At 42.5% G+C, this 22,112-nt stretch overlaps 2 protein-coding genes across 3 annotated transcripts; both read right to left on the reverse strand.

Annotated features, from left to right (window-relative positions):
• Window positions 1-729: 729 nt before the first annotated feature.
• On the reverse strand, window positions 730-12,698 carry ticrr (TopBP1-interacting, checkpoint, and replication regulator). Of its 2 annotated transcripts, none has more exons than XM_077569418.1 (21): window positions 11,637-12,698; window positions 11,236-11,473; window positions 10,604-10,836; window positions 10,099-10,336; window positions 9,808-9,949; window positions 9,605-9,729; window positions 9,332-9,538; window positions 8,393-8,538; window positions 8,187-8,290; window positions 7,977-8,073; window positions 7,693-7,775; window positions 7,236-7,466; window positions 6,907-6,994; window positions 6,699-6,771; window positions 6,478-6,606; window positions 6,307-6,397; window positions 6,158-6,216; window positions 5,788-6,065; window positions 3,623-5,537; window positions 2,177-2,305; window positions 730-1,194 (listed from the first exon to the last, which is right to left on the reverse strand). In XM_077569418.1, exons 1-21 carry the CDS (start codon window positions 12,294-12,296, stop codon window positions 1,082-1,084), a joined length of 5,379 nt encoding a protein of 1,792 aa, XP_077425544.1. In that variant the 5' UTR covers window positions 12,297-12,698; the 3' UTR covers window positions 730-1,081. The 2 variants fall into 2 exon arrangements, with proteins under 2 accessions (XP_077425544.1, XP_077425543.1); XM_077569417.1 differs by having other exon boundaries at window positions 6,478-6,609.
• Window positions 12,699-17,730: 5,032 nt separating this feature from the next.
• Window positions 17,731-19,291, reverse strand: c6h11orf96 (chromosome 6 C11orf96 homolog). The gene has a single exon (XM_077569617.1). It carries the CDS (start codon window positions 19,086-19,088, stop codon window positions 18,705-18,707), a length of 384 nt encoding a protein of 127 aa, XP_077425743.1. The 5' UTR covers window positions 19,089-19,291; the 3' UTR covers window positions 17,731-18,704.
• Window positions 19,292-22,112: the final 2,821 nt, after the last annotated feature.

Raw genomic sequence — 22,112 nt, forward strand, 5'->3', positions numbered from 1 at the left:
ATTTCGATTTGCATTGCAACATCCTTAGCATCATTTGATTAATGAACGATTGGGTCCAATGTTCCAATTCATTTTTTTTTGTTGCAAGGATAAGAGGCAAGTCCTTTTTTAAAGAAAGAGTTGGTGATAAAACTATAAAGGAAAAACTAAATTAGTTTCTTTTTATTAAATGCTTGTTTATATATATATATATATTTATTTTTGCCAATGACATTATCTGGTTAACAATTGGTTAGCAATTATTATTTGAGCAATGTGAGTACAGTCATGTGGATTTGTGCTCCCTCCAGTCACAAGAGTGCTAATAACGCCCTTTAGGCCACTCCTTCCCATTCAGGACGTGAGCTTCTTATCAAACCATCGGGACTTGGGATCAAGGTTCAACATTGCATTTCTGCAGGAACGTGAACATGATTACGTGGGTGCGATTAGTTGCAAGCACTAAAACTTAACAGTCAGCAAGAGATGGTAACAAAGAGGAATAGAAAAAAAAAAAACATCATTTGAATATGACCATGTTGAATGTGCGTGAACTATCCAAGGAATCCGCACCCAGATCAAAGTCCATTATTAGCGGTAGGATTTTAAAATGTACCGTTGCTGCTTTAAATTTCATGGAAGTTTGAGGAAGAACAAGTTACATTTGCCATTATAAAGTATAATGAATCATCATTGGTTCGCCACGAATGAAGAAAATAAAGAATACATAAACAAAGCATTCTCAGCAAATTGTGAAAAACAGCATTTATTTACAATTTTGTAGAATATTTACATGACAAATAAAAGCGTCAATCATTCCCTTTTGATTTAAAATCAGTTTTGTCATTTGGAAAACAACAACAATAAATAAGCATCGACAGAAGACACGGACAAAATGAGGCCCAGAATCGATGGTAACGTTACACAAAATGACAAGAAAATAGTTCCAGATTTTTTAAAAGGCTTTTAGCTTTGAAGATTTTTAAAAAAACTAAAACGGTGGACAGATGGGACATTCATGCGCAAGACGTTTGAAGCGTGAGCTTGAAAAGGCCTGCAATGGACAAAGGGAGACGTGTTGTGCGCTTCACCTCTGGCCGCGTCAGTGAAGCAACCTCTTCCTGCTGCACCCGCGTCTGCTGGCTTGGCTGAAGGGCGACACCTCCGCGTCCGCTTCCGTCCTCCTCTCGCCTGCCAACTCATCTTCAAGGATACCTACAAGACAAGATTCAAATCAATGATGGATGCTAGGAACAAAATGGCGACAATCACACAATTTGCATAAAAATAAGAATTGCAAAATACGCAGCAATGTGATTTGATGGGAAATGTATACAACGATAAGATTGATTTCTGTATGCAGTAATCTTATGCAACTCTGACTCACACATGCTGACAAATAGCCAGTTTGTGATTGGGGCATAGTTCTTGTTTGTTTAGGTGCAGGGAATTATGCACAGTTCCAAATATCAGACAGTGTGAGCATAAACATTTCAAGCTTGTGCTAGAAAGCAAACACGTCAGGAGAAGCTACTGGAGCGTCTGAACTTTATTTGCGATTGATCCGTGGCACTTTAAATGGTGGCGATTGTACGTTAACTGGCATTTAACTTGAGTTTGAATGTGATTCGCCAATTCGCAACACAGCCACCTACCCAACTGTAAGAGGGTGTGAACACTTGTGCAACTACAAACAAAGTATCTTTTCCAGAGGGAAGTAAAAAACAAAGTTCAGTTTTATACTACGCCTCCTTGAAAAAAAAAAAATCTTTAATTTGTTTAGGTCACCAATCACAGAAAAGGTGGAAAAAGGTTTTAAAATGTTTTTTTTCTCATTTTCTTAAATTGCAAAAACTGGCAATTGAACAGGGGTGTGTAGACTTTTTATATACATTGTGTAGTTCAGTTGACTGTCAACCAGCCCAGGTTGTACCGAGCCTCTTGCCCAACATCAGCTGACATAAGCGCGTCGTCGCCGGACCGGAAGGACCGGAACTCTGTCGGAAACCGAATTTCCTTCGTATGATTTTTTTGGGGATTTGTACACCTTTGATCTCCTGGCAGAAAGATTTCTGAAGACTGAATACAATTTGCCTTTTGACTGAAGAGCAGGTGGACGCGTGTTCATGCCAAGACGCGGGACTGGGATACAATCTCGCTGCTTGACACTTTGCGTCCAACGTCACGGGGGTCTTACCTTTAAAGCGAGGCGTCCTCCTGCTGGTGGAAGCGGGCTTTGCCTTGAAGAGCAATGGAGACTGCGTGAGGGCCAGAATCCCGCTGGCCGTGACCGGCTTCCTCAGCACTGAGCTGGGAGGTGTGGCTACTGTTGGAAAACAAGAGCAGCAGTGTCTTTTAAATTGATTATTTCAAAAAGAATCGTTGCTATACGCTGAAGGCCAGTTAAATGTGGATATGGGCTGAGCTATGCCATGAGCAGGGACAATCGGCCCACAAATATTTGTAATTGCCGAGGGCTGCCACAAGATGGCGGCAAACCTCGTGTCTAAATTTAGGTGAGGGTTGCAGCTCCCACATTTTCGTCACAGTGCTGTATTCTATTGATTATCCAGCCACTAATTGGCTAAAATTGATTTTGTTATTATCAATCAATCAATTTATTTCATTAATTTGCATTCATATTAGACAATATCTGTGAAATGCAGGAATTATTTTTGGGGTCACCATCTTCAGGACAGTGTTACATTTTTGGCTTTTTATTAAAGGTCTCATATTATTCAAATTTTCAACATATTAAAATAGTTTGGGGAGAAAAAGAAAGGAGCAGCCAGCTTCTCAAATTTCAGTGGGCGTGACAAACCTTTACCGGAGGAGGTTCCACAACCCGAGGGGGCTGGGTCGAGTGCACCTCCGACTTTTTGACATCACTAAGTCACAGAAGTTTAATCTGCCCGTTTGAAGCACACATTTTAGACAGGAGGAGAAAGCTAAAGAAGTCGCGGACTGACTTTCCTCATACCTGGTTGGATTGTAGACAGGCCCGGGATGCATATTATTGATAGAAAACCCCACTAAAGTGCATTTTCATACTATGGGACCTTAAATATTAATATCAAATATAAAGCATATGGAAAATAATCACAGAGTGAGCTGAAATTGCACACAATTGTCCATAACATGTTGAAATTCAAAATGGCACCGTCCAAAATTTCAAAATTATTATTGTCATTATCATATGTGGGGAAACACATTTTTAAGTGCAATTGCAGTTGCTCACCCCGCGTTTGGTGTTTAATGTACCATTCGCCAACATGTCTCTGATGTCTGTGGTGTGGACGCATTTCAATTTATATTGTACTTTGTTAAAATGCCTGTGCTAAATAGGCCTAAATATTTTATAATAATATTATAATTTTAATTCATTATAATAAATGCAATGATAATAAAAAATAAATAAAAACTATATATGTATGGATAGGTCTGATGCCACTGAACATTTTGAGTGGTCGCAAGTAAAAAAAACAATTCGGAAATGACTTAGATATCACACTTACCAAATTTTGGTTCATTTTACTTGAAAAAATAAAATAATAGGTGTGTCTGTGACTTTGAGTGTGTATGTCTTTAAAAGACGGGGCCTGAGAAGCATGAAGCGGGAATATTATGTGTGGGTTCAGCTTACTGCACAGGACGTCTCCACCAGCGGCTGTCCTCATCATTTCATCTTGGTCTTGGTGAGGATCAGGCGCCATCCAGTCATCCTCGGGACATGAAGGAGACGCGTCTTCTACAGGCAAGCGGGCGTGTTTGGACGTGAAAACGTCGCCCGTGGTTTTTCCGCCGACCTCATCGGGGTCGTCCACGTCCGACAACCTGCTCACTCCAAGTTCCGCCTCCTCTACCAGATCGCCCTTCCGGCAACGGTCTCTGCCTGCAACCGTGCCCACGTGGGCTCTTTTCCTCCGGGGCCAGCTGTTCAGGTTATCGGGGGTCACCTTGCCCACACTCTGAGGGGAATGCGACGGGGGGAATACGTCCGCAATGGCCATGGGTGACGTGGTTCCAGCGGGATGGCGTGTCGGGGTGTAGGACTGGCAGATGTGGGTCTGAACCACGCCGCCTTTTGCGGGCGTGGCGTGGGTACAGACGGACGGCGAGACGCAAGCAGGGTCTTGGTTTTTAGGGAATAACGGCAAGGGGCTGTCCAGCTGAGATGGTTTACTAGCAACTAAAGGGCTATGAGCTCCCGGTCGAGGACCGTCCTCAGCGAGAACATCGTTGAGGTTCATGGAGTCCGTCCGTTTGAATTTGAGTTTGGGAATCCCAGACGTTTGCATTTCCATTTCTACTTGATAGGAAGTGGATTTTGGCGTAGCCGAGCATTTTGGCTGCCGATGCCTCGTTGGGCCTCTGGGGGTTGAGACCCTGGAGAATTCATTCACGTAGCCCAGACGTGCGGCTGCCTCCCGCTGCTGGCGGTCGGGCGTCTGGCGGAAGCCGTAGCTGCGAGTGGGCGTACCTTGCGCCTGCGCTGGAGCTCTGGAGAACGGGGCCTCTGTCAAAACGTCCCCACTGGATTTTGAAGACTTGCGAGAAAAGCTAATATTCATCCTGAGGCCGCCGCTAAACTGCGTCTTCACCACAGACGCGTCCACAATGTCAGTACTGTCGTCTGTAGTGGAGTTGAGTTGTGAAGAGTCCAGCAGTTGAGAATCCGATTGAGAACTCGTCTCAATTTGAGAGGTTTGAACACTTTCAGCCGTTGTCTCATCTGTTTGCTCGTTGCTTTCCAGAATGAAAACAGATTCTTTATTTGAGACGGCAGCAAGACTGTCATCCATCTGGGATCTTGAGTTCTTACGAGTGGTTCTAGCAACTTGTCCAGACCTTGTGTTTGTCAGTGCGGTTTCTGGAGACGTGGCTGTTTGGTCCACTAAAGCTGCTAAAATTTGCTTACAGAGGGAGGCAGTCTTTGGATTTTTACCTGGTGTTCGTCTGGACCGAGTAGCCATTTGGTAAACTGGACTGGGCGTCCTGCTGCGAGGCCTAGTGGTGGCTTTTGGTGAAATCCTTTGTAGGCTTACCCGACAAGAAAACGTATGTGGTGGTGGACACGTCTTTTCAGGAGTCTCGAAAGTCTCCGTTTTCTTGCTGGGGCTTTTTGGTGGGCTGTTGAACTTGTCGGGTGTCTTCAACAATCTGGGTGAACTATGAGATGCGATGCAAGGTGATTCGGGCGTCTTGAAAGTGGCGGAACCGTCTGCCGCGACACATTTTTTCTGTGGGGACGGAGACCAAGTGACCATCTTTTTGGGAGTTTTGGACGTTGAGGTCTTGACTGGAGTCCTGAGAATTCCCTTCAGTGGGCTGGTCAGAGGACTTTGCTTCGTGGGCGTCTCCACCACCAAGGTCTTTCTGGCAGGAGATCTGAAAGGACTGCCCCTCAGAGCCATGCCGAGTTGTCCAACGGGGCTCTCGGCACCAGGGAGAGCACGCAGCCTGGAAGAAGTTGGAGTTTGGGGGTTTCTCGGTGTTCGGTTCCCAAAATCGTCTCCTCCGCATTTTCCATGCGTCTTTTCTGGTGTCTTGTTGGGACTCTACACAGGATAAGAAGACATTGGTGGACAGTTAGAATTCATGGCCTTTACAAATATATATATTTTTATTACTGTATGTTTGTATAATGTAAAATACCATAGAGTGTTATATGTCTTATTAAAAAATAGGCTTCAAAATGTCTGTACCTGTTTTTGGGACAGCTCAAATAGATTGTGTAAAAATGTTTTGAGTTACGAGTGAATACTTGGAACGAAATAAACTCCTAAGTCAATCCACTAAAGTATTGACCTCAAAGACGCTGCAGTCTGTAGACAGCCGAGTCCTGCTGGTCCGAGTTGACCCTGTAGAAGTGGAAGGACGACCGGGAGACTCGGCGGCCCCAAAAAGAAGCCTCATGGGAGACCGAATTTTTTTGATGTTAACGTCAGTGGTCCTGCCTTCGCTGAGCGGAAGCTGGGAGGTGGACAGCGCCCTCTCCAGGTTGCAGGAACGCGGTTGGGAGCTTGAATAAAAGCTGTTTGAGTGTCTCCTGGCAAAGCTCTTTATCCTCGGGCTCCTTCTGACCTCTGCCGAAACAGCAACATATAAAAAGGGAAATTTCCGATCATCTCCAAGCAAAATAACACTATGTTGCAATGCCAAATGTTTAATTTCGTACCTTCCGCTGGTTTTAGTGGTGATTCTTCCACAACACAATCCTCACTCAGGACTGAGTTTCTATGGATACGACACAAAATGACATGGAATGTAGCAGTCAAATAAAACTTTTAACCAAATATTTAAGGATAATTGCTTGATGACACATACCGGCCGATTTTTTGTCGATAAAGGAGCCGATTGGACACCTGCTTGTGGTGGGGTGTCTCACACACTTTGTTTGTTATGAGTCTGTGCCTGTCTGAAGAACAAACAATTTCAATATGAATTTGGCTATTGTAGAGGTGCAACAAAAGCTGCGTTAATTGCTCAGATTTTTACCATCAGATTTGGGAGATCGTTTGCGTTTCAGTCCCTCCACCGCGGAGACGGACTGGCTCCGCGGGAGTTTGCTCTTCTTAGACGGAGAGACAACCTCTTCATTGAAAAGGTTTCTTCTCACCTTGGTAACTTCTGAGACAAATCACAAACAGACAATCTGGCAACTTCCTGTCAAGTACGGCTCCAAATTTCAGCAAAATGTTACAAGAAGCAAATCCTACCATGTGCTTGTTGCTTTTGAGGTTGTGATACTGCTGCTGGTTTCTCCTGAGCTGTAAAGACTTTTGGTTTGTACTAATGGAAACAGAATAAAATGGAAGTTAGCCAAAAATAAATACCTTTGAGCAGATTCTACACATGAAAGTTTGATCACAAAACAAATGAGATAGCAATAGTTTATGATTAATTAATTTTCTAGGTTGGTCTTACGGCCCGTGTTGTCCTTTTAGGCATCTCTATCTGGCGTAGACTCTGTGAGGATTCGGTCATACTGCAATGACGAGTCAGCCTCCTGCTCCTACAAAAACAAACAAACAAAAAACAGTGCTTGAATGCTTACAGTAGTAAAAACATGTTCAGACCCATTTGATGATAATTCAAGTTGGAAGGCAAGTCTTTAAAGGTCAGTGACCTGTTATAACATTATTCCTAAAATATGTCAAATGTATGAAAGACAATACACAATGTGGCTAATTTAACATCACAATAATAAAAAATAAAATCAAAATAAAAAAACATAATGGGACCCCTCTTCTGACCTCCTTTTGTTAGCAGAGCAACTACGCAGGTCCAGGAGGCGATCGCTACAGTTGGAAAGCGAGCCGTGTGCAGAGAGGCGCGGCGAGGAGGCCGACGGGGAAACGCTGTCCTTGGCGAGCGACTCGTCGCTAAAGAAGTCCGTGGGAAGGACGGCCACCAAAGCCTCGGGCAGCTGCGTGCCCAAACTGTTGTAAATATCAGCAAGGACCCTCGGGATGGCTGTCAAGAACCTAAAATAGGAGACTTCGGTTAAAAAGCTTTCTCAAACAACTCCAATCCAATAATGACTGGTGATCGATGATCCCGCATACTCTCGGATTGACACACGGTGATTCGGCCATTCACAGATTTTGTTCCCCTTTTAGAAACAGTTAAGATATTGATAGTGTTTCTTAAAGCCCGAATTGTAGACGTATAAAGGGGAAACGACAATTGCAAGATTCTTAAAAGACTTACGCTGGCAGGACTTCATCTTCAAGGAACCTTGCAAGGCATGCTGGGTCTTTTGTTAGGGATATAATTCTGAGCATCTCAGACACCTTAAGAACAAACAGATTTTGCATGAGTAAACACAATCAATGGAGAGATTGAGTGACATGACAAGTCCATGACAGTATTTGATTATTTTCAATACCACAGCTATTACTTTATTTTTGGAAAAAAAACGTGTGCTGTGAAGCATTAATGTCATAGCTGCATGTTTATGCAATCTATTCAAAACAGTAACCCTCTCTCTCTACCTCTTCTGCCATCTGTTCAGCATCCAGAACATCAGCCTCCTCCTCAAGGGACAAAAGTCTGCATAATTCCAACCTGAGCAGCGCCTGGAGCTGACACCTAGTGGAGACAAATGTGCACTACAAGCATTTAAAGAGGAACAGTTTACGGATTTTTCAGGATTGTTGCACATTTGTGTGATTGCATAAGTGGACAAATCCGCAGACACTCACTCTCGAACTTTGCTCTCCACATCAGCAGTGGAGCCGTAAGCCTGCCTGATGGATCTGCTGCTCTTGAGAAGGTGCTGCTGGGAAAACTGAAGGGTCTTCTTGACCTGCAAGGGAAACACACATTAGGCAAGAGCCACCGAACGAAAATGTCGCTCACATTAATTGTCAAAATGTTGCAAAAATAAATAAATAAATACACATCTCACCTGCAGCTCAGACTGTGACACGTGGAAAGTTTTAACTGCAGTTAAAAGCTGTTGACCACCAGCGAGGAGAGATGAGTCACTCTCTGCTATGCTCTTGGCATAGATGGATTGCACGTGGGACAACAACTCGGCTGTACTGGTGAAGGCTGACAAGGGAAGTAGATACATTACGTGAATTAGGATCAGCTTTTGCATATGTGATGTCTTTGCCTTACACCATCCTGAATAATGAGCTGGGATGTGAGGCTTAACCCTTAAAATGAATTCCCAAATTTAAGAGGTTGTTGTGATAAATTCAAAGCTCGGATCAATTTCAAAGTATGACTTTGGTGCCACGTTGAAAAAAAAAAAAGGAAAAAAACTGCTTAAGTGAGTTGAGGAGCTTTTTACAGTGCTTTGCTGCCATCTCTTGACATCTATAGGAAATTATACATTTTTTTTAGGAGTTGTCAATTATTATTATTTTTGTCTCTATCCCCCACGAAGATTGTTTTCCCAGAGCATTAGCTTGCATCAACTTCCACAAAAATTATGAGAATGATTTTTTTTGGTCTTCACAATAAACTTAAATTGCCCAGCTTTAACAATCCCTAAAGTATGTACGTAGCTTTACAACTGAATATAGAGTCCATATGGTAGCTTCTTTTACCATAACTTCATTATTCTTTAGTCCAGTGACTTGTGTAATGATAAGTAAAATAATCACTGGAAAGTTAAGTGGTATTTAACCTTTCAGTCCAACACATTTGTGTTTAATTCTGAAGAATTGTTTGTCAAAAAGTTTTAGGCATAAATTGTCATTAGAATCGATTAGAGTACATTCATTAAGGACAATGTTGTTTTGTATAGTGGCCTACAACAACATTTAGATATACAATCTAGAAATAAAGTCTCTTAGAGTTGGTGGTGACGGTGTTTTGTATTGACTGAGATACTGACTGATGACGTCGACTCTTTCGGTTTTGTTCTTGTCACTCCAGCGTCTCTTTGCCGGTCTCTCTGCCGCTTTTCCCTCCGACGTGGCAGACGGCTCTGCGTCAGCTTGGCTTTTCTGGGCCTTCGCGTTGAGTCGCGCCACGTTGAGCATCTGCAACGAGCGGCTCATGGTCTTCATCTTCTGCTTCACCGGAGTGCGCTGTGTGCCTCCTGAAGAGGAAAAAAGTCACATTACGCTGTGCTTACATGTGAACTGTATCCATTTGGCATTCTTACGTTTCTTGCCCCTCTTGTTATTGGCGCCCTTTGACGACTGATACAAATCTGCCAGATCGCCGATCAGCTCTGCTTGCAGGAGAAGCTCCTCTTCTTCACTTTGGTCAGGCGCTGCATGAAGCAACCTGACAAAGTGGGAGTTAAACCACATAAAGTTCAAGCCAGTGTAACATTTAATGCACGGGCGCTTTTGTTGTCCTTACCTGAATGACTCCATTAAATGGGAAGTGACTCCTGAGTGATCTGAATGAGGAAACCAAGTCTCCAACAATCCGACTCTCGGTGAGCAATGACCGAGTTCCTGCTGGGCCCACTCGGGAACCACATAAGGAACATTTGGCTGCTCTGAAGGAGAAAAGTAACAGGAAACATTAAATTAGCTGAAAGTTTTTTACTTGTTTTCAATACATTCAATCTCCATGCAGCACATAGTTTGATATTGCCTGACAATTTTCCCAAAAACATCAGCCAGCAATGGAAGATCTTATGCTTACCATCAGAGCTGTCATCGTCTTGCTCCATCATGTCATATACGGTGCCCAGCACGCTGCTGACGACTTCCGGAAGGTCAGCTAAGATTTGAGCTGTGCTGGAAGTGGAAATGATGTCAGTGTTGTGAAAGTGCTGGTGCTGAGTGGCGGCGGGCTGAAGGACGGTGAGCAGAGCAGAAAAGTTGGACAGAGGGGAGAGGACGGCCGATGACGACTGGCCGCTATGGCACACCTCAGCAAACTGGGGGGGGGGAACAAGCAGAAATGATTCGCCAATTAGATTTCAAAGTGACACATTGGTTGCATAGAGATGTAACTGGGTGCATTTAGTCTGCCAAACATTCTGGGAGGTGTCGATGCAAAAAAATTAAATAAATTTAAACGTGCAATTGCCTTTATCAAATCCTAAACCAAATGCAATGTCTGATTTGATTTTGTGTCTCAATGTTGCGCATACTGACACCACTGTGTGTAACCAGATATGTAAATAAAGAATTTGATTGCTCACCATGTGCAGCGAATGAGTAGACAGCGCCATTAATGTGTGCTGGAAGGAAGCAGCAGTTTGCTCGCTGGTGTTGGAGCATTGAAGCAGCCACGACTCTGTTGAGGTGTGCGACAATGATGATACAGCCCAGCCCTGCAGCACACCCTTCAGACACACTTCCACGCCCGGGGCGAGAAGTGCCTGTCTGCGAGACACCGGCTCGAGAGTCACAGCACAACTCTGAACGACATCACCTGAATGTGAAAAAGAGCGCAAGTCAGATTGTGCCATTTTATTCTTTGGTTGCAATTTTAACATGACCCCCCAGAATTGAACACTGTAATTCATCTATTTTGTGTCTAGGTAGAGCAACAAGCACTGTAATACAGGGGAAAGACCAACCCGAGTTCAGCATAAATCCAAATAGTTTCACTGTCTTATTTTGTTGTATTAGTCAATGTGAGGAATTAATTCACCAACAGAAAACACAAAATCAAGCATATGAAGAGGGTGGCTTTCAATGAAAGTGTACAATTTGGTGCGGCTCCAAATTTTGCAACGTTTTTTAGGCTTGTTGTCGGCCATGGCGGAGGTCTGTGCTCTATTGTGTGCCAATCTGGTTTACATACACACAGTCACAAAAACATATTTACCTGTGTCTAGTCGCAGAGTGGCCTCCAAGACAGGAAAAGCAAGGCGGTACTGGCTTTCAGAAGACAGCAAATATCCAAGACTGGACCGGAATGGGAAACTCTCGCTCTCGATGCCGCAGTCCGTCTTCGCAGTGCAGCGGCGGTCCAACAGTGCGACTGCTGGGATCACTTTGCCACATGCAAGCGCCAAGACCTGGGCTAACTTTGCAAAGCCCAAGTGGTCACCACATTGCACCTCCTGTAATGAAAACATGATGATGATGATGATGATGATGATGATACGTTCACTAGATCACAAGGAGAAACTCCGGTTCAGATGCTTTGCAGCCTATCACAAACTAATGAGGGGGAAAAAAAGTTTGGACACTGTGTTGTATATCCTCTGTAGGTTGGTTCCTTACATTTCCATGTGATGTACTGTCCACCCAGTGCAAGGCAACCTGCCTCTGAAGCAGCATGTCCTGGATACTTTTAGATAGAATGTGCTCAGACACATCCGCATACATGTCAAGCTTCCTCACGCAGAGGTAGTCCACCAGTTGTGTCCAGCTTCGTGGACACTCTGCCACGATAAACACCACATTTTTGGCGTGGTTTGCAAGATGGTCTTCCTCTGGTACATGTGCAGCTCGGCTCGTCTTCCTGGGTCTCAGGGACAGTTTGGTGGGAGAGGTGATGTCTGGTCGGTCCCATTGGAAGTCGAGCAGAATTTCTTTGAGGGCGTTTTGCACGGAGGCAGACTGGCTGCAATGCTGGGACGCGCATTGTTGATCTCTCCCGTCAAACTTGGTATCGAATTCCACAATGAAGTCCTCAAATGTTTTGTGGCGAAGCTCCTTGAAGTCCGAGCCCCTCGTTATGAGGCTGGCACCTCGGCCGGTCTTGGACTGGAAGAATTTGTAACCCCAGCGCACTTTGTCGAAGCCATACTTGTAGCCGAAGTGCAACAAAATGTGCAAAATCCCACGTTTTAAAAGATGATTTCTGACGTCTCGCTGATCGCTTGATTGTTGATCTCCGAAATCCAAGTCGACGACAAACACTAGGTTGTGTAAAGCCATTCCGTCAAACAGCTTTATCTTCGACGGCACGCCATTAAATTAGGTCACAATACAACTGTGTCTCAAATCAATCCATTCACTGTACGATAATGTCCGCCATTGAGTGTAAAAGACATTTTAGCGAAACTAATGTTGTTTTCATGCTAGCTAGCTAGCTAGCTAGCTAACATCTTGGTTACCGCGACTCACGTTGACATATCCATACATTTTCGACCGTTACAGATTCGCATGTCCAACGTTTGTCGTTCTTTCAAAAAACATAGCCCATTGAAAATAATCTCACTTCCATTTCAATTAGTGCCACGAAAGTGGTTTTAAGTTCACTCAATTTCCACTATCGAAGTTACTCGGTGTTCGCCATTTTCTCATCCTCGTAGGTTCTTAACCGTTCGCGCCCCTTGAACGAAAGCCCGCCTCCTCGAATGTTATTGGCCGAATCTGTTAGCAGTGACAACCTCATTGGTCCAAAGGTGTGCGGTTACTATGTCGCTATTCGTCAGATGTCACCTGCCAAAGTGTAATAGGCTGCATCTACCCTCGGTCACGTTGACATGACACTGTGGGGCCAAATGAGGGGCAACAGGCACCTCCCAGTCTTTAACTTTTAAATACAAAACGTTGTGACGTAACATTCCAACTAATATTCCATTTTAAATATTTTAACAATTATTTTTCGAACATTATGAGTGCAGTACATGTAATAGATTAGAAAACCTTTCATTGTAAAGGTCACTTACATAAAAAAAGAAGGATATGAGGGGCCACGTTCACATAGTTCACTGTTAATTTGGATATTAATGACTTCTTCTTTTTTTTTAATAAGCAATAATTTATCCCAATAAAGTCCATTGACATAAATAGACTACTGAGCATTTTCTCTGCATTTCAAAGGTGGCAAATTATGGTACATCGACTTTTTAATAGCTTGTAAACAAATCTTTGGAGGGCTTACCACCACTGCTTAAACAACCACGTAAATAATTCACTTAGCTAATTATATATTAACCACCCCCACATTACTTTTGTCCAACAATGACATGGCAAGCAACGATGGGCAAAGATCCAGAGTCACTTTCAAGCGACGGCCGAACACCGTCTGAAACCAAATAAGATCGATAGAAGAAGGATGGATGTATTGCCTGTGCTTTAAAAATGTCGCACAAAAGGTGAAGTTGGAGCAGCCAAAGCACAAGTGGGTCAACCACTAATTTGCATCCATAATTATTATTTTTCTTCAGCAGCAGGGGGGGATGAAGAGCTTAGGGAAGAAAAGAAACAAGAAAGGGGTGGAAGGAGGAGGCATCCAATGTTTTTCTCCGCTTGCTGATTCTCACGTGGCCTTTCCCTGAAAACATGGCAACAGGATGTAGGTCAGAAATGCTAAGTTGTGTATTTAAAAAAAAAATGTGACAAGCAAATTCTAGTATTATTATTATTTACAGCATTTTTATTTAGTGGTAAGCAAATTCATATTGTACAATATGTCTGATTTGAATTTGTTAAACATGTAAATTGGGTGACATATTTTCCAGTTTTTACCCACAATGGAAAAACAATATTGAATTTGTTTTGTAGGCCTTTTATTGAGCTTTCATGCACATTTTAATGAACGGACACCAATCAGACAAGCCTATGAATAAGAATGATGCAGTCATTAAAATTCAATTAGAAGGTGAGAGTGTCGCCTTTTTGTTCTCCATTCGTCAAGTACAATCAGCGAGCATCTCCGTTCAAAGCAAACATTGTCCTCAGCGGTATTATTCTTTTCAATACGCGCCACACTCAGTAATGAGATGAAAATGAAAAGGCAGTGACGTCTGTTATGATTACGGACCAAAAATAAATCCCTGGCTGGACCAGAATGTCCTCGCTGCAAACATTAGGCTACAACATCTGCAAACAAAACAAGGCACTTCCTTCCTGTTTTTGCTCACTTTGCGTTGTAATGAGGGACCCAAACAAGTTTCTAAAAGTGCATCTTGTACTTTTATACTTTTATCAGAAGAAGTCACATTTAAATATATTGGTAATGAGTACAGTACACTGATTTAACATGAATGACTTGTAGATGATTCTTTGTGGTATTAATTATATATATATATATATATTTTTTTTTTAAGGATCAAACTTGGTGGCAACTTTTATCCGCAATTGTAGGAGACGAGGCGATGCGTTTACTTGTCTCCTAAAGCGTCAGAAACTTCAGCACTCATTGACTCACTGGTGTCATCATAGCCCGATTTGTAGCAGGAAATATCAAAGGCAGTAAAAGACAGTCACGTATTTACAGGAGTCACTTTAATGCTTTGCAGCCCTTCAGTCTGTTAGTAGAACAAAATGTACCGATCGTTCCAACTTCCAATGACGACGCTGCTCGTTTGTCACGCGGACGTCATCTCGGGGGTTCTGTCGTGCTACTTCTCTCAACATTTTCATCTCTTGCCTTTAAGAGGTCAGTGAGATCTGCTCGGCACAAGAGGTAAGTAGCGATGTTGGAAAGCAAAGATGGATTATGCATTATGCAGATTTGGATTACATGCAAACATAAAACGTAGCGTAGCATAGCGCACTATAATGTAACACGACAACAAAACACACACACAAACCTAAATTGATATATATATATTTTTTGTCAGCTGATTCCATGAAATTACATTTTGTGGGAATTAATGATGAAGTCAAGATAAATATTTAGTAATGACAAAACTATAAAATTGCTTTAGCTGTTGAAAGAGGAATAAAATTATTTGTCCTCTTTGCGTGTTCCAAAATTTGAAGACAGATTTAATGTAAGAAAAAACACCTTTGCAAAAATGATTTTTTAATCTAACAGAGATCTCTGGACACTCAAACAGCCTCTAATTCATCACTTAAACAGGTGGGATTCAGAGCGTCGAAATGTGTCTCTTCCGCGTGTACAATGGCTTCTTATAGTTAAAAGACCTCCTCTCTTTCATTTGTAGACAAAACATACTCTCTGGGTACTTTTCCATGAGCAGATGGCGAAAACAGAGTCAGGAGTGCGTGTTCGAAACAGATTCTGTTCTCAAGGACCAAATGTGTTTTCGCACAAAGCGCTGAGAAGGAACTTTTTTAGACTAAATAGTATGTCCCAGCTAAAGGTCAGATTATACCGAAATCAACACCATCTGCTCTGCACAGGACACAAAACATTTCGACAAGGTGAATATAAAGAATTAAAATGTTAATAATGTGTAACAATGGTTAATATATGAAATGAAGAATTAAAAATGTTATAATATCTATCACTGTCTTTCATTCACCTTTTTTTTTTAAAGCAACGTACAGTCACATTGTAGTCGCAAAATGGTAAACATAAATTTCATCACTTCACATTCAATATCTGCTTTTATACAGGCAGCAAGCACGCCGTTAAATTGAAGTGTAAAACCCCAAACTATTAAGTCCATCAATTGGCATTCATACAAAAACGAATTTGCAGCATAAAAAGCTCCCACAAAAACTCAATATTATGTATAAAAGTTTGGCAAAAAGTCACCTAAAATCGCCAAAATGCGTCACCTGCAAGTAAGCTGCTTGTTGTGCCGGCAGAGAACTCACAACAACACTGAGCGAAATGGCGGCCGGTGCGTCAGCAGCCTTGGCTGAGGCACCGCGGGTCAATAGGTCAACATTCAACGTTGACATTATACGCATCACACAGCAGTTGACGTTAACAACAACCTTGCACGTGTACTGTATGTACATTAACAATCACTTTTCTGTTTGACAACTTCTTCTTTGGGTGTGTGGCAGCAGCACATACAGTACATTTTTGAAGATATTGCTGAATGTATCCTTAATGTAAGTTTTTTCCCCCCTTCTGCCTACATGCTAACTGTGTTAACTGTTATGCTAATTGCTAAAAGAAAAGAAAAGTATCTACTAAGAAAACGGTTGGTATGAATGTGTCTATCTAGTAATATGAGTAACGGGGTTGCATTGGTTTGAGTGAGACACTATTACAGCTAAAAAAAAAAAAAATAATAGAAGTTTTTTTAGAGAGGGGGTGGGGTTGAATATTCTGAGAAAAAAACGTGTACATTTGCGACTTTATAAAGTGGCAGATTCACGAGAAAAAAACTCAGAAACTTACGGAAGATACACGTAGCGTACGACTTGAATGTTTGTGCCAATACTTTTCGGTGGGGTTTTCAAATAGGGAGATAGTAATGGCTTTAACCATATCATGTTAAGCATTCACACTTTGAAGCGTAGGTCCACACCCTGATGATCAAGCATTTAAGTTAATTTGTTAAAGTAAATATTTACTTGTACATTTATGTTTCCAGAATTACTATTTAAACATTCATACATTTTGGTATTTTCTGTACAAGTAGGTAAGTTGATGTGTCGACTTTGCTGATCTCCGTCATTCACCTAAAGTATGCTAGCTTCTGATTGGTTAGTGTTAGTCAGCTGATTGGGGATCAGGAAGTGTTGTCGCTCTAGCTGCCGTCCGTGCATGACGAGTAAAGTTTCAATTAAGAATGAATCCGTGTTCATCCTGCCTTTTTATTTTCTAAACAGTGTCCCGTTACCCACCAACGAATCCTCACATTAAACTATAGCTAGGCTACGTCTATTTCTCGTAAAGTTTTTTTCTTACAAATTTGCCATTTTATGAAGTCACAAATTTGCCATTTTATGAAGTGTCAAATTTGCAAGTTTTTTTCTCTCGGAATATTGCCCCCATCCTCTAAAAAAAACCTAATATTTATACGTGGCCTTAATATGCCGTTGTAGATAAAAAGTTTTTACTAACAAGGTTTTATTTTTGCATTGTTACAAATGACATATGCGACAAAGCAAAATGTTTAACAATAACAAGGAGAAATCAACGCGACACCCTCCCCACCCAAAAAAGCCAATCCTGATTTATCTCTTCCAATTAAAGCAGTATGTCAATTGGTTAAAATAAGGAGGGGGGGGGGGCATTACAGGAGGAAAAAAAGCTATTTTATGTTTTTTTTTGCTATTTTAAGTAACTAATTAACTCCAATAACAAGTGCATGTTTCTGTTTTTTATTTTGAACATGGATTATTTGAAATTTCATGGGGAATTTGTGTGTATGTGTGACAGAAAATATCCTCCAAATCTGGAATGACTTGGATGTTTTTGTCCTTTACATTGTATAATATTGTAAGAGTTAAACTCGGTTAACCTTATTTTTGGGGTCAGTGTCCAAAGTTCATTTAAGTGACCGTTTATCATTGAATACCACTGACCGTGAATAGGATCAGCAATAAGTCGGTTTTTCTTTTTCTTCACTATCTATGCAAGCGATGTATAGTGCCATGCAGAACAACGAAATGCTCAAGGTCCCAATGTAAAATATGTCATTTGCTCAAGATTCGAGTTGATAAAAGTATTGCGTGCCAGGTTTCAACAAACAAGTCGGAAAACTCAAAATACTTGAAAATATTTATTAAAATACTTATGACAAACATGGTATTTCATATAAAGTATATTAAATATAAAGCACAGTGGAAAGGTTTGCAGTTGTCTTAGAAAGTCGAGGCGACTTCACAAGTCAGAAGCGAAGTCAAAAGTCCACATTTGGTTATGAGCAAATGAAAAGAATAAATATATATTTGTTTCTATTTAGAAAGGAATCTTTTCTTCATACATTTCCATTCACTGTCAAGAGCGTGAACTCCTCGGAACACTTGAGTGACGAGCAGGCCACTGTGTCGCTTAGTCGCTATTTACAACATTAGTGGCGTGGCTAATAGCTGGTTTTGCTTTTCTACAAGTAGAAACATCAATTTAAAAAAAATATCACTGGTTTGCCTTTAAAAAAAAGGAGCCCAATGTGCCATTTTTCAAGTCTACAGTAGAAAAGGAATACATTTGAAAACAAAGAGCAAGGTTTATACTGTCTTTGTTGGAAGTATGCGATTTAGGTTTCTTTGTATATGACGTTAATAAATGCACATAAAATTCAACATTTTTACCTAAAATGTGTTTGAAAACAAACTCTTCTAAATGGTTAAATCCAAATGTGTTGTTAGATACCGCTTAAAACAAAAAAAAAAGTTGAAGTAACTGTCATTTATACACGTTTGAACATTTCAGTGATTCTTTGGCAAACCACTAGAGGGCGCCCATTTACCGCACTTTGATTTCCACAGAAGTCAGGTGAACTAAAACGCTTTCTACCGTGTCTTTGTACAAAGAAACTTAAAGAGCATACATTTGAAAACATCTTGAAATCAGCGCCACCTGCTACTACACAGCACGAGCCGCTTGATGCGTCTGCACGCCGCGTGCCGCACGTTGATGTTAGTGGAGATTAAAAGCGGACTTTGCCGCCGTTTGGTTCACTTCAACCGCGCTCCGTCAAGAAGAACTGCAAGGGTTGCTGACCCCCCCCCCCAGAAACTTCACTGGGTGGAGTCTGAGTCACTGGAGTCCATGCTGGCCTGCGTGGGCGACGGGGCGCACTGATGGCGAGCGGCCGGCGAGCAGTGCAAGGTCTGCGTGCTCCTCCTCAGGTTCTCCAGGGACTGCAAGAAGGAGCGCCGCGCCCGCTCCTCCTCCAGAGGCGACGAGCCTTCCTCCTCCACCACCTCGGCGATCTCGGCGAAGGTGACCGGCTGGGTTTTGAAGCGGGCCTCGCGGGGTCGCCGGGAGCGACTCTTGCCCCTGGACGGGCCCTTGGGCACGGGCAGCTGCTGAGGGAACTCCTCCATGGCCGAGGCCATCAGGTGAGCCGGCAGGACGTGGAAGCCGGACGCCTCCGTGAGTATCGGACGCACGGCAGCCATTGGTGACGTTTGCGAATACGGGAGCAAACGTTAAAACTTTCTTTCAGGGTTCTTTTTCCTCAGAAGCGGGAAAAGCAAACAGGCAATCCGCTTTGAACGTCTGCAAAGTCCAGCAAGCAGAAGGTCAACACAAGTCAGCTTGGAGAGGCTTTAATGCTCCGGCTTGTTTTCCTTCTGCGTTGAAATCATCATGCAGCTCTCAGCTCCAGCTCTTCTCTTTTATAACACGTCAGCCCGCCCTCTTCCTCTCTCACACTCCATATTTGCTGCAGGTCCGGTCCAACCTACCCCCCCCCCCCTCCCCCCCCCCCCTCCTTCTTTCCTGGTCATGGGTCCGCCTCCGTACCGATTCAGTCACCCTCCTCAAAATAACAGTGGCGGGATGTAATCAAGTACAAACACTTGGGTTACTTTACTGGAGCCGATTTTTCAGATACCGTACATTATACCTTTAGAGAAGGAAAATACTTGAATATGATCGCACATTTACAAGAGCTCCAGTCTTCAGTCTTTGAGAAATTCAAGGTGATGTTAATATATTACCACAACACTGTGTTGAAATGAACATTTGCAACTAGCTACGAGACTTAGCATGTCTTCAATTTGTGAAAGAAATACTAAAGACTCGCTAGCAAGGCAGCTAACTAGCTCGGCTAGCATCAGTTCATTTGTGCTCTGATGTACTTCACAAAACAGAGAAGAAGCTACTCAATGTCAGAGAAATAAATATTACCACAACACGGTCTTGAAGATAATTTAAAGTTTGCGACGAGCCACGAGAGTTAGCATGTCTTCAATTTGTAAAAGAAAAACGAAAGATTCGCTAGCAAGGCAGCTAACTAGCATGGTTAGCATCAGTTCATTTGTGCTCTGATGTACTTCACAAAGCCGAGAAGAAGCCACTCAAGGCCAGAGAAATAAGTACTTTTACTACTTTTTATCGTTAACGACTTAACGACTTAATGGCAAGAATGTTGTTATTTACTGAAACATTTCAAAATAATACATTTTACAGATGGAATTGCAACGCCGTGATATCGTGAAACATATTTGCTCAGAGTTATCAAATGTCAGGCCTATTTTAAGGCCACAAGCAGAATTTCTTTCCATGAGGAAAATTGCAATGTGGACAAACAGAGCGAGTCACTCGCACTGAGGTGGCATTCGAGGGGTGACCTCACGTCCCGTCACAATCTTTGGCAATGACGTGATGGCTTTACGTCGCCAGTAACACAAGCACGGGCTGACGTGTTGCGTCTTTTCATACACACGCGCACACACAAACACGCTTCTTTCGTCGCAAGTCATACTGATGCGCACTTTATTACGGCCTCGGGTCTATTTTAAGTCCATCCAAGGTTGCGACAGCTGCCAAGTCATGTGACATCACATGACATTTTTGAGTGCGTTCATAATTTGCAATCTTGGATGTCAAATTGCTGCAAAATGCAAGAAATCGATTTTTGGTTATCCAGAAACATACACAGACCTTTTAAAAAAAATAATATATATATATTTTAAAAACTTTAATTGTCTGAAAACATTCAACAAAAGTTCAGTTGTACATACTGTAAAAAAAATTTTTCATCTAAGAAAATTTGGACGCATTTGGCGACCCATCAGGCTTAACAGGCAATACCTTCAATTCCATTCCTCTCAAATTCCTCTTTTTATCGACCCCTTGGAGACCTTCAGTCAGTGTTGAGTTTTCATATGAAACGAGGACATCGGAAGGTTTAAGGGTGCAAGTGATAGATGTTCCCCGTGGACGCCACTTGATGGTCAGTGTGTACATGCCAGAGTGTGCGCACAGTGTTGAATTACAGTACAAGGACACATTTGCACAGAACACAGCATCGGCATGGACGGCCCACCGCGGCGAGTTAAACACACGAAGCTCATCCACAAAACGGAAGGCGAGTGCATGGTACGTTCGCCGCAAACACGTTTGTGAGTTTTCTTGAGCCTCGTGAAAACAGGCCCAAAGCTTCTATGCAGGTTTGCTGTGGCGCAAGGTGAGGAACGCACCGCAGGCCACATTCCCCACAGCGGAGCACAATGTACCCGCCGTGGAGGGGCCGCCTCGGTCGCCACGGTAACCGAAATGTCAAGAGGAGGGTGAGGAGAAGCGAGGGGGAGGAGGGGACCCGAGTCAGGAAGTCACAAATCTCGACGACCTCGTTGCACGCTTATTAAGAATTGTCACATTTCATCAAAGCGCGAGGGGCGAGTGGTTAGCTCAGGGTTCGAATGTTGGCCCTTTGGATTGGGCTGTGCAATTACAGTAATCGAATATCAATTACAATTGTGGGAATGCTTCACAATTGTTGTTGTGATTCCACACTTTTTTTGCCTTGTGACTCCCACATAATACTTTTGGTAATTTATCTTTCAATTGACTTCATAATCACGTGCATTCAAGTCTTAGCATTCAGCTTCTCCGCATTCCCACGCAATTTCTGCAGAAATTGCACTTTGCCTAGTTTCAATTGTTACACTCCATAATTACAAAATTGGCATAATCGTAAACAAAACTAAAAGATTATTAATACAAATTTGGAGTTGTTTAAATATTTTTTTTTACATTTAAACATTTTCTTGTTTTGTGCAAAAAAACAAATGATCATCCTAATGATGATTTCAATTTTCACCAAATTATTCGTAATGAATATTTTCTTCCTAATCGAGCAGCCCTACTTTTTTGGTTTGTAACCGGTAGGCACCAGGGTACTTGCGGGCGGCACAAAGCGAGGACTTGCGTGGCCCGGGGGCCATACATTTCCCACCCCTGCTTTAAGTTTCATGAGATTTGCTTGATGATCTGAAATACGGTACTTTGAGGCATCAGTCTCGCTTCCCCATTTCACCCCTAACCGCCCCCCAACCCCCCCTTACCCAAAGCCCCCCCTTCAGTCAGTAAGACACCAAAGGCGGACACGGGTTATTTATAAACTTGTCGAGCGGGAAGTATGCAAAACAACTTTTACTACAGCTTGTCAACCAGTGAGCAAAATCCAATGAAAT

Source organism: Vanacampus margaritifer, chromosome 6, assembly GCF_051991255.1.
Source record: "Vanacampus margaritifer isolate UIUO_Vmar chromosome 6, RoL_Vmar_1.0, whole genome shotgun sequence".
Taxonomy (NCBI): Eukaryota; Metazoa; Chordata; class Actinopteri; order Syngnathiformes; family Syngnathidae; genus Vanacampus; species Vanacampus margaritifer.